The following is an 11,916-nucleotide window of genomic DNA, read 5'->3' as shown; positions in this document are numbered from 1 at the left end:
TTCACAGCATAGTTCAAACAATAAATAGTATCCATATCCTGTCTTGACTCCATGGCATATGGGAGGAGAGGATTTTATCCCTGTGCTGCTCTCACCCTTGTAACAGTCTTGCCAGCTTTTATCCTACGTTCTCTTGGCTGTGGAGCTGTTTGCATCTCCCTCGTACCCCTCCTCCCAAGGCGGGGATTCTGCTTGCTGAGATCCAACCACCCTGAAGGATCTCTCCACAGGATATTTGACAGAGTCTGCTTGGCTCTTCACTTCCTTGAACACTTCATTTTGAAGTGCTGGTTTGCAGCTGGTTCAAAAGGTTCAGGTAGGCTTTGGATTTCAAAAATCTGGGGTATGAATCCCTTTCCATGAGGATGTACACAGTTTTCTGGGCTTCATCAAAACTTGTATGAGTTGGGTCTTGAGCCCTTTTGGCTGTTGCTTCTCTCATCTGATAGTCAATATTGATCTGGAAAGTGAAAAACAAATGCCATTGATATCTTAAAACTGTACTCTCTTTCCATATCTATCACTTTGTTTTGTCAACAAACAAATTTGCAGCCTTAGAACTCAGTGTGATAGTTCAATATCAGAACTGCAATATGAGGGAATTTTAACACTTATATCCCAGTTATGCACAAAAATTGCTACTCACTATAGAAATGCAGTTTCTTATGGAGTCAGAAGTAATACAACTCCACAGTGGAGTAAGTAGAGGAACAACCTCCAATTAAAACAATAGGAGAAATCTTGTGTAGAATGAGAGTCTCCAGTTTGAAATATGATCAACATACACAACTTTTAATTCTCCAGAATGTCCACATATTTTAAAAGACAAGAAATATTCCACTGCTCTCCCACTGGCAAAGTGCTCTCTAAGTATCTGACTCCAAACACCAGCAGTAATTCAAACTGGGCTGACTTGGAGAGCACCATCATGCGCTGTGCTGCTGGTGCCCCCGCTGAGCTTCTGCTAGTGGTGCTCCCAAGTCCTGGCCTGTATTGCGTGACTCTACTTGTGAGATCTGATAATCTCATGGCTGAAGACAGTAATGATGCGAGTACACTTACACAAACATGCATCTGTGCCTTCTTCCTACGTAACTGAATGAATGTATGAGCATCTCAGTGAAGCTACACTTCTATCTTCTGACTTTCCAGAATCCTTGTACTGTAAAACTACACAGATTAACTTTGTACATACCTGTTTAATAGCATCTGCCTGAACAAACTCCTCATAAATCCTCTCTGCTTTGCCATGTAAGTGATCGGACTTGGTTTTCTTGTAATCCTCACAAGCCAACCAGAACTCAATGTTTTCCTCACTGAACTCTGACTTGAGGAACTCCCGGAAGACACCTTGACCACCTAAAGCCAACACAAATACATCATCACTTATAGCACGATATTTGTGACCAGGGAGGATAAAAATAAATAGCAGGAGTTGGATTGAAATCTCTGTTATAAAATCTTGCCAAAATACACTGTTCTTCCCTTCTTCAACATACTACAGATACTCTAATGTTAAGGGTGATGGGAGTCTTCCTAGTGTTATGTTCAGTGTTTTTAAATCTAGACCCTGGGTACCAAAATACATCAATGGATTCTAGTCCTCCCTAAATGGATTGTCTTAGGGTACAAGTGGAGAGAAAATTTCAAATTAAACTGATGTGTTATGCAAGGATAGAAGACTGATTAAAAAAAAAAAAAGCACTGAATTTGAACTATTTGGGGTTTATTTGCTATACTGGGAGTAGGAAATGGAAGGAAAAAAAACCCCAAACTTTGAAGCAAAGCTGTAACGGTAGCCCTGTTACACTGGAGCTGTAAATAACTGAAAATGCAACTGGCCATTCTCTGGCAGTGTTTGCAGAATGCTACAGCTTTGTCTGTTTGAAATTAGATGAAATTTTGTCCTCAGAAAAAACTGAAGTCATGCTGAAGTAACAGACTTACTTTGGCTGGCCAAGAGCTTTTCCAAAGACTGGGACCACTGTATTACTTCCTCTGCAGAAAGCCTAAGATGACAAGAAAAAAAGAAAATACTTTAGGCAAGAAACCGTGTGGCTTTGTTTGCATGTTTAAAGGAGACAAATTTTATAATTTATTATTCTAGTCTAGGAATATGTACCAGGTATTTATTAAACTTATGGCTTTTTCATAATCTGAGACCCTGGACCCACATGGAGAAAGATGGAAAAACAAGGAACTATGATGTTATCCTGAATTCTGTTCGCAGGAAGATAAGCTTTTACAAAATTATTTGGTCATAGTTACAGTATCAGTACTTCTGTTTCTATTATCCTGAAATAAGAATGGTGATAACCCTGCTCTTTACTTAAGTGTGAAGCATCATTTCTTGTATATTTTTAGAGAATGGATACAGTGTTCCTCTGAGGAAAATAGATTTAACTGAGGTGTTTTCTCTCTCATTGTTTGATGCAAACATATCACATCACTAACAAATAAATCCTTAAATCCATGACTAGTTTCTGCTTCCTAATGTTCACCTCTTTTGTATTTTGGAAATTCTAGGCATTATTATAACATTTGTTGTTCTAGAAGTAGTTTAGAAATAAAATAGTTTGCTATATAGTAATCTAGCTGTAGTTATATTTTGTTATAAGTTAGTGTATCTCAGTACTTACATGACATTTCTGGAGTTAGAAGTCTTGATCCCAGATTCGATATGCGGTACCATGCACTTCAAATAATTTTTGAGATCTGCACCACTGAAACCAATGAACAGACATTTTTGTAATCCATTAAAATTACAGTTGCATTTCAATTCTACTTAAATTTCTTAAAATTTTTAAACAGAGGCAGACAGGTCCATCCTATGACTGAAGTCTGGGAAGTTACATATCCAAGCAATTTTTTTGAAAGGAGTAAGAGGCTCCCAGTGTATCCAGAATCTACTCCTAATTACTTAAGGTAATAAATTTTTTAGCATGCATCAGCTCAAGCCATTTTTAATGATGCTGTAGTCCTGGGCTTTGAGCAGGCTTTGCAGTCATTTAGCCTGAAACATGGTGCTAATTCTTAATCTCCAAGATTCCAGTATTATTTTCACTTCTAATACATTAGAGTTTATACTAAGGTGTTATGTACTTACAAAGCCTTTTGCTTTTTCTTATGGATTTTGCCTTCTGCCAGCTTGCAGTCTTCTTTTCCATTTAATTCACTCATGTTGTTGTGAAGAAAAAAAAATCCTGGCATTTTACTGAACTTCAATGTGCAGCAACTCTTGCAACGATAATCCTCCAAGCACCAAATGTCAGTTCATTGACTCCGCTACCACCTTTTATTGACGCAGACAGCCCTCCTAGTTGGTGTGAACAGATCTGTTTATCATGTATCCTCACCACAAACTGTGGAAGTTCCCTTTTTTCAGTGCACGGTGACGTGAGTCTTTTGAGAAAGAAAACAGACAGCGGTGTCTCGTGGTTGAGGTTAAACCGGATGAGACTGAATTACTTTGGGTTTGTTTTGTGTGTCTGTGTATGTCTGTGTTACCAAAAAAAAAAAAATCCCCTCTAGAACTTTGAATTGTGTCCCTTTTTGATTGGTACTTTCAAGTCAGAAGCACTTCTTGGTTTTATCAAATGGGCTGCAAACACTGTAGTTTTATCTTGACAAAATTCACATGCTACATGCCCATGTTCTGAAATTTCACACTTTACAATTCATTAGATGGGCTCAATGGAATATTATAAAAAAGTACTTTCAGATATGCCAGTATTAAGGTTCCATATGCAACAAGCTATTTGCAAGTCACCAGTTGCTCTTCAAACTAGACTACTGTGTTAGAGAGAGGCATCTGATTTGTTTAGACATATGTGCTGTGAAAATATTTAAAAGTGATTTTCATAGGAAAGGATTTTGAAGCAGGAAGAACTTATTTAATTTGGTTTAATTTTTCCAAGTCTCATTATTTGGAAGCACACTGCTATATTGCCTGCATAATTTTAAGTTATTTGGCATGTATAAAGATTGATTAAAGTTAAAGAGCTGTTATTTGTAAAGACAATGTGAACATTATAATGTGTTTGAGGGAGGTGTGCATTCTTTGTACATACTTGAGTTCCACTGCAAAGAAGACACCGTGGATACAAAGCAAGATGAAGAATTAATTGTTACCCTCTATTTATCTGTCCAAATTGATGATTTAGAGGTTTAATTACTTAATCTGGTTCTTGGGCATCCCAGATTCTGCTTGCTTGTTGTTGTAGATTTTTTTTCTAGGAAGTTTCAAAGATTTTGGTTTTATTAAATAATGCATACAACTTTGATTACTTATAAGTAGCTCATGAATGATTCATACAGGGCTGCATATGATCATGGTAACTGAGAACTTGCTCACATATCTGCAGTTTCATAGTGGACTGTGATACAAAGGACTCGGGGAGACTGATAGCTGCCTGCAGACAGGCGTACATGCAAGGACAGATGTTGTGCACAGGGTGGTTTTAACCACAGGAGGCTATTGATCCTCTGAATATTAGCGGTGACGACCTATGTATGCACAGGTTGTACTGCAGGAAACTTTTATCTCCATGCTATCAAGTAAACACTGACCTTTGAAAGGCAGAGGTATTTGCTAACTGCTCTTAACCCCCCAAACAAGACTAAAAAGGAAGGAAGAGATGTTATCAGTACTATATTTGTTTTCATACCTAGCATGCAATTTTTTTGACATTCAGCCCCCTCAGTATCTCATTGTGTTTCTTCAGTTAGTAGCTGTCCTCAGTGAATTACTGGGAGGGTTATAGAGATGGTGCATCCAAACTCTTCTCAGAAGGGTGCAATAAAACAGAAAAAGGCAATACACAAAAGTTACATCAAGGGAAAATCCCTATTCCCTACCACATCTCTCTGTACTTTGTAGCCTCAGGCTAAAAGGGGGGCAATGTCTTGAACTTATAATTACAAGCAGGTGTAAGTAAGCCACCAGTTAGTCTTCGTGAGTCTAAGAGGGACTACATAGAGTTGCTCCCCAGAAGAAAAGGATGGTTTGCTTGTTTGTGCCTATTATCAATGCAGGACTGTTGACAGTTTGTTTACCAGACAAGGAATGTCTGTTCTCCATTTAAAATGAAGTTACCGTCTTTACCTTTGGGATTTCTTAAACATACCAATGCACATCACAGGTGTTGCTTCAGACCTTCCTCTAGAAAGGGATTGTCATATGCTACTGCATGGACTTTGTACTCCACCTTCTTGCAATGAATGTTCTCCTGAGTAAATAAAGAGTAGTATTGTCACTTTCACCAAGGCAATGCTACTGTCACACAATATTTGAATTGTTTTCCAGGTACTTCATTTGGTAGAGGAGATGTTAGTATGAGATAACAGTGTAGTTTGGAGGGTTAAATAAATCCATTTCACTGTGAGCTTTGGCCTCGCTATCCTAATGGATTCTGAAATGAGGCCTCTGCAGAGGCCACAAGCTTGTTTCTGGCACATTGCATTAATTACTTTGGCTTATATCCGACAAAGTTAAGTGAGTCTGAAGTCTTTTCCAGCTTCATCTCTGTACAGCCTATTCTACTTTTGATGTTCTTTTGGGGAGATCAATAGCAGATGATATTACTTTTCTTGATAATGTTGCACTGAATGCACTCAAGAATATTTTGATGGTAACAGACACAGATAGAAATAAATGCAGGAGATATTATTTTTTTGGCTGTATTTGCTCCAGCTTGGAGGAAGTTTGGAATAGGTGGGAGGTAAAGTACATTCAAGAAAAATGCCTGTTTGTAGAAAGATTGTATGTAGCTCCTTGGAAGACACTACAGCACTGGGCTCTGAGGTAGGTAGTAGCTTTTGCTTTTAGGATCCTGGTGCTACTGAAGGCAGTCAAAAGGGAAGGAGGAATAGGTGGACTACTGCACTGTAAAGGAGGAAAAACTTTTGGATACCAAGCAGACCACCTGGCATTAGCTGTTGTCCTTATGTTCTGCTGTTCTCATATTCTGAATTTATAATGCTCTTCATATACTAATGTTATGTCCTGACCCCCTAACTGTCATCTGATAGTCCTCTCCAGTCTTCCCAAATCAGTAAGCCCCAGTCTCTGGAGTACTACTGCTTCTCTTTGTCCCTGTGCAAAGAAAATCAATGCTGCCTCTCTGGTTCACTCTAAGCCAGGTCTATTTGTCAGCTTGTGTAAAGATTAATGTAAGATTGGTCAAAGTAGAAACACTGGAAGTTATGAGTATCTGATTTGGAGAAGGGATGAACAATGTGTATCTAGGAAGAAGTGTGGCACCTAAACTTCTAGCTTAGGGTTGTAGGAGGTATAAAGGCAATGTAAAGCAACAATATCCTCACTTTCTCCTGTAAGCCTTGCTCAAACTCTGCAAAGCCATAGCCTACTGCATTCAGTAGCAGATATCTCAACATGGGAGTTTGATTATTATTCACATTTCATATTTTTTTTCCACCATGGACAATTACTTTCTTCCTCTGAGTAACTCTGATCTTCAAGACATCCTTTTTTCTCTTGATGGAGTGTTTTACTGACTCTGATTCACTCTTTTCTATGTAAGCCTACTCATCTTTAACATTTTATTTGTTGAGCCCAACACGAGTTACCTGATTTCAAGAATGTGGAAAAATATCTACGAAACTTAGGTATGTGTACCTTTAAAGTGAGAGGAAAAAGAGAAACTATAAGATTAATAGGGCTGACAGGAATTTTTTGTTACTTGAGTTATGTTCTGCTTCTGTAGACCACAGGAAACCAGGAAAACACCTGCATGGAATTTCCTAAATTGTTTAAATTGCTAACTATGAATGTGGTTATTGTAGAGGATGCTGCTTTGAGCAGGAGTTGGACTAGATCCCACAGATGGACTAGATGTTGGTCCCCTCCAGCTTGCATGATTCTATTGTTCTGAATACCTTGACTTGACATTTGTAGTGTCAAAAGTGGTACTTATTCTTAACATAACTTTAAAAATATAATACTTCAAAACCTTATGCATTCATCCATATTCAGGTTCACTATCCTTGTTTCCTGTAGACAGAAGTGTAGTCCAGGCTCTGGTGGTATTTATCGTGATACCATGAGGAACAGTTATGTCCTGACCCAGTAGAAAACTTTTCACATAACTTCTGTTCTCCTAATTTGCTGAGTTTTTTTCAGTTTCATTGAGATGGTTGGTAACAGACCTCTCTCTTTCATCTCCCACCATCTTAATCAACCTATACAATACTTTGCTCTATTTCATGCAGAGCAGGGTGGCTAATTGCTGCTTGAAATACATTCTTGTTTAATAATTAGTCTCTTTTTCTATTATTATTATTATTACAGGAAATTGCAAAAAAGTATATTTTGAGCCTTACAGTTTTAGGGCTTGTTAGAATAACCCCATCACTTGATACAGAACTCTCTTTGTCCTAAGGTTGGTATCACTTCATTTGACTCTGTCCAATAAAAGGACAGAGGAGCATTTTTTGCGGTAGCACAACTGCCTATCACCAGCTGCTTTTTACTGTTTTTCAGATCTCTTTTAGGTTTGTGATGAGTAATTCATCTAACTTCTTAATGTGTACAGAAGAAATTTGCAAATACTTGCTAGTATTCGACTTGTTTCCATGCATTGTTTTCCATTCTTTCCGGTGACCACTTCGTAGAGTGCAAGAGAGAAAAAATGTGACAGAAATTCCAAGATTACAACACTGGACAAGTTTGGTTAAAGCAAAGAGGATAAAAAGTCCCATGAACTCTCTAAGTCGCACTTGCTGGTGTAAAGGGTTTCCAGCTTCTTCTTCTGACTTCTGCTTTTAGGTTTCTTTTTGGTCAATCTTGACTGGCCTTACCCTCATTCACTCTCTATTTCAGCCCAGTTTTGTTTCTGAATGTTATGTTTTGGCTTAAGCAAACTGTTATCTTCCATGTATGGCCAGTCTTTAGCTTTACTGTACTCTTGCTGTTCATCATCCACTTCTCTGGAGTTAGCTGGCCAAATCTGTGCTGGGCTGGAGGGCTGAGCTCGAGTGCCCAGTGAAGCGATGCTGCCCCATTTCAGAATATCCACTTGCTGGTTGCGCAGTTGAGCTTTAACTTAACTATGAAAACAAGTGATTTCTTTGAAATGCTTCTGCCTTTTACATGACCTAAAGAGACAAACTACTGATAATCCATCTCTCAAGCAAAAGAGGCACTTAAAGGAAATAGAAACTAGTTTCTATGTGAGAGGAAACAGTATTCATTTTAGAAAAAAAAAAAAGGGGGGGAGGGGGATGCTTTTTGGCTGCAGGGATAATATTTTGCAGCATTAGAATTTTCTCTAATATCATGTAGTTGGTCCGTAACAGTGTGATGGTATCCATTATGAATTTTCTTTTAGGTCTAATTTCTGCTACAAGCAAATGTTTTCTGGAAAGAAATCCTGAAACCACTGAGATTAAAATCTTACACTGGTTTTAGTGGTCTCATTCTTGGTGTTGGACTGATTCCATTGAGAATTCGGCTTTTTTGAGAGATATTTCTTTGGTTTGAACTTTCAGATGTTCCTGATGTTAGCTTTTATTCCTAATTAATTCAATGGTAGTTTTATTTTTGCAACTAGTAAGCCATAACCAGGGCTGAATGGCATCAGACCTCTCAAAATACAAGAGGACTTTTATATTTGAAAAATATCTGAAGTCTAATGCCAACTTAGAGCAAGGAATACCTCAAGTTAAACATTGGTTAATGATCTTACACTTGAAAAAAGTCTTGTTGGACTTGTTCTGTGGGCAACATAAAATGAGTTAAGGACATACTTAGCTCAGTGTTTCAGCTCGGGTGTGAACAGATCCAGAGACTTGACTCTGGAGGACAAGTGACCAGAGGTTTCCCAAATTCTGTTTTAGCTCTTTCACTTCCTCAGTATAAAATGGCTTCACAGAAACACTCCTGCAAACTGCCAGTTGTGTCCAAAATTGCCCTGTCTACTTCTGAAGTATCTGCAGAATACTTTTAGGGGTTTTTTTTAGGGGTTCCCCTAGCTTCTGTAGAGGACCTTGTGGAGGTTTTTTACCATAACAGTGAAGGGGAGACATGGCAGAAGCTCTTGAAATCACTGTGGAGAGCATGTAATTGAAGGATTCCCTGTTTTTATGAATCATATGGAGATTAAAACATAGTCTGTTCCCTGCATCCATTCTGCTATGGCTACTAGCTCTGTAAAGAGATTACGACAGGTTTTTCCTTTATCTGTCTCAACCTCTAAATGTTCCCATGGGCACTGAGCTCCCGGCTTGTGTGACTTCAGTCATGTTACTAACTTCTCTGGCTACTTCACGTGGCTGTTGTAAGTCACCATTAGCTATTGGAAGTGTCCAATAAAAAACAGTGCTGAATGTAGGTTGTTCTTACAGTTACTATTTTCTTATATATCATCTTTTCAATTTTTTGTGATTTATCTTTACAGAAGAATATTAACGATATTTTGTGATAAATGTTGTTAGCATTACCAATGGTGTTTATACTATAGAGTCAGTGCAAGGAATTATACGTATATTTCCTCATCATACTGAAGCACATTTCACTCTGAGACACGCATACCCAGTAACTCTCCTTCTTCTTATGCTCATTTCTTAATTAGATTGTAATAAGGTTATACAGTTTATCAGAAATCAGACCCTTTTTCATTCTGGGACTTTCCATCTGAAATAAATTAACTGTTTTATTTCTGTGAAATCAGGGGACTTTTGGTTCTCAGCCATACCGACTGACACCTGGATTAAAAAAAAAGAGAGAGAAAAAAATGCATTACAGTGACTTTTGGGTGCTGCTGGTGGTGCTTCCTGTGTCTGATGTTTGGTAGCTCAGGAAATGTGTTCATCATGCACCATCTGGGAAATGCACACATTTCTGATTACTTACTCACATTTTTATGCAGTTGCACACTGATGCACTGATCCAGTGCCTTGTTTCTTGTGTGTTATTAAGCAAAAAAAATGTGAGAACAAGGCCTGAGGTAGCGGGGTGTGAAGCAGAGTTTGCTGAATGTTTTCACTGCCAACATGGAAATGTGATGTGTGAGCACAATACAAGTTTAGCTTTTGAAATTTGCAGGCTTCAGTTTCACCTGAATCTTAATGGGGGAAAATCGGATGCTTTTTCTCTCTTACTGTTCTACTAGATGGTAAAATTCTGTGTCCTTCAATTTTAAAATAACTAACGGTTTGATTGAACAGACAGCAAGCTAAAACTCTTCGTTTTCATTTTGAAAATGTTTTTAGGCACTTGTAAACAGGAAAAATGTTACCAGAGTGTTAAGTGGAGTTATGCTGATAAAGACTTTTCTGTATAATTGCAAACAGTTTCAAGTGTCTATTCTATGCTTGGTGTTATAAATTTCCTAGCTGAATTATCACATCAGTGCAGGCTCAGCTACAACTTTCACTTTGACCAAAAAAATCCTCACAGGGACAGGTTCATCTAAAGATTGCCTTGTTACTGGAAGCTACTCCAGGCACAAGAAAGGTCTGTCCTGACGCTCAGGAAAACAAGTAGATGTATCAGGAGACTATCTTGGCTGAGCAGGGAACTCATGACAGAGCTCAGACTCAAAAAAGCAGCGTACAGGGGGTGGAAGAATGGACAGGCTACAAAAGAGGAATTTAGATATGTCCAGGTGTGTGGGGATGCTATTGGAAAGCATCCTTATGGGGGGCTATCAAGAAGATGAAAGCAGGCTCTCACAACAGTATGTGGTAGGAGGATGAGAGACGATGGGTGCAAGTTGGCACAAGAGCAGTTCATGGATATACAGAAAATCTTTTTTCCCTCGTAAGGGCAGTTGAGCAGGCTGCCCCAGGGGTTCGGCCATCTCCATCCTTGAAGATTTTCCAGACCAGACTGGAAAAAACCCTGAGCAACCTGGTCTAAGCTCATAGCTGATCCTGCTTAGAGCAGAAGGTTGAACTAGAAACCTCCTCAGTTCCTTTCCAATCTGGTTTATCCTGAGATCCTATCTATAACTAATGAAAGCCACATTATAGAACTCTAAGTCAGTCAGAAGAGTCCTGCTTAGGAAAGAATGGTAATTGTAGAAATTAATACAGGTTTCCAACTTGACTTTTTTGAATGAGAACTACACACCAAAAGTGCATCACTCAAATTACCATTTCCTCCTCCATCTTCCTCTGAAAATACTTCCTAGTATATAGGTGAAGTAGCAGAAGGTTACTTCAAGAAATGGGAAAACTGAAGATAGCTACATAGTCTCAATTTAAATATATAAAGATTCAAAAGGTAGATGTTTTCTGTAATGTTCTCTTAGAACCCGCTCTACTTGTGATGAACCAGGGAAGGAAGAGAGTTTAGTTCCATTTCCTGTCATTTACTTTGAATCTCACCTGCTGTCTACTTTGAATTATCAGGTATTTATTAGAATGTGTGCAACAGAAAGACACAAATTTCTTCATACGTATCATAATTGTTCTTTTATGGGGGAACTTGGCACTTTACAAGCTGTACCACCACAGGGACCGACCCTATCCATCCTATTAGTCTATATCCCTGCCCTTCCATTATGACTTGCACCTGACATATCCTGATAGTACAACTGAATCTTTGATTTCCCTGATGCTCAAGAAGAATCCCTTTCCTGCCAGCCATTCTGCCTCCCTTGATCCATACAACCCCTAAGGCAAAGCCAGTCCTGATGATGATGGCACAGTGAAACAAAAGCTGCGACAGTGCCGTGTGAGTTTCCACACTCATCCCTGCAGAACTTGGGCTGACTGGGAAAGAGCTGATATGCTACTAGTATTTAAATAGTTGCTGCTGCATGCATGGGAGCTGCAAAGGAAGCACTGGAAAGGAGGAAGATGAAATGAAGAGAAGGAGAGGGATCTGAGGATTTCTAGAGTCTCCAGATGCTTCAGGAAGATAAAGCTAACCCTAGACAATGAAAATGCTAG

General features: G+C 38.7%; 1 protein-coding gene across 1 annotated transcript; it reads right to left on the bottom strand.

The window, feature by feature from the left end:
• Positions 1-274: 274 nt before the first annotated feature.
• Positions 275-3,210, bottom strand: RGS1 (regulator of G-protein signaling 1). Its single transcript, XM_009697397.1, has 5 exons — positions 3,107-3,210; positions 2,640-2,723; positions 1,948-2,009; positions 1,196-1,359; positions 275-460 (listed from the first exon to the last, which is right to left on the bottom strand). The coding sequence occupies exons 1-5, from the start codon at positions 3,208-3,210 to the stop codon at positions 275-277; spliced, it is 600 nt and encodes a 199-aa protein (XP_009695699.1).
• Between the last annotated feature and the right edge of the window lie 8,706 nt (positions 3,211-11,916).

This window comes from Cariama cristata, unplaced genomic scaffold (assembly GCF_000690535.1).
Source record: "Cariama cristata isolate BGI_N322 unplaced genomic scaffold, ASM69053v1 scaffold13513, whole genome shotgun sequence".
NCBI lineage: Eukaryota > Metazoa > Chordata > Aves > Cariamiformes > Cariamidae > Cariama > Cariama cristata.
The sequence above is the reverse complement of the archived record's forward strand: the minus strand, read 5'-3'. Positions and strand labels throughout refer to the sequence as shown.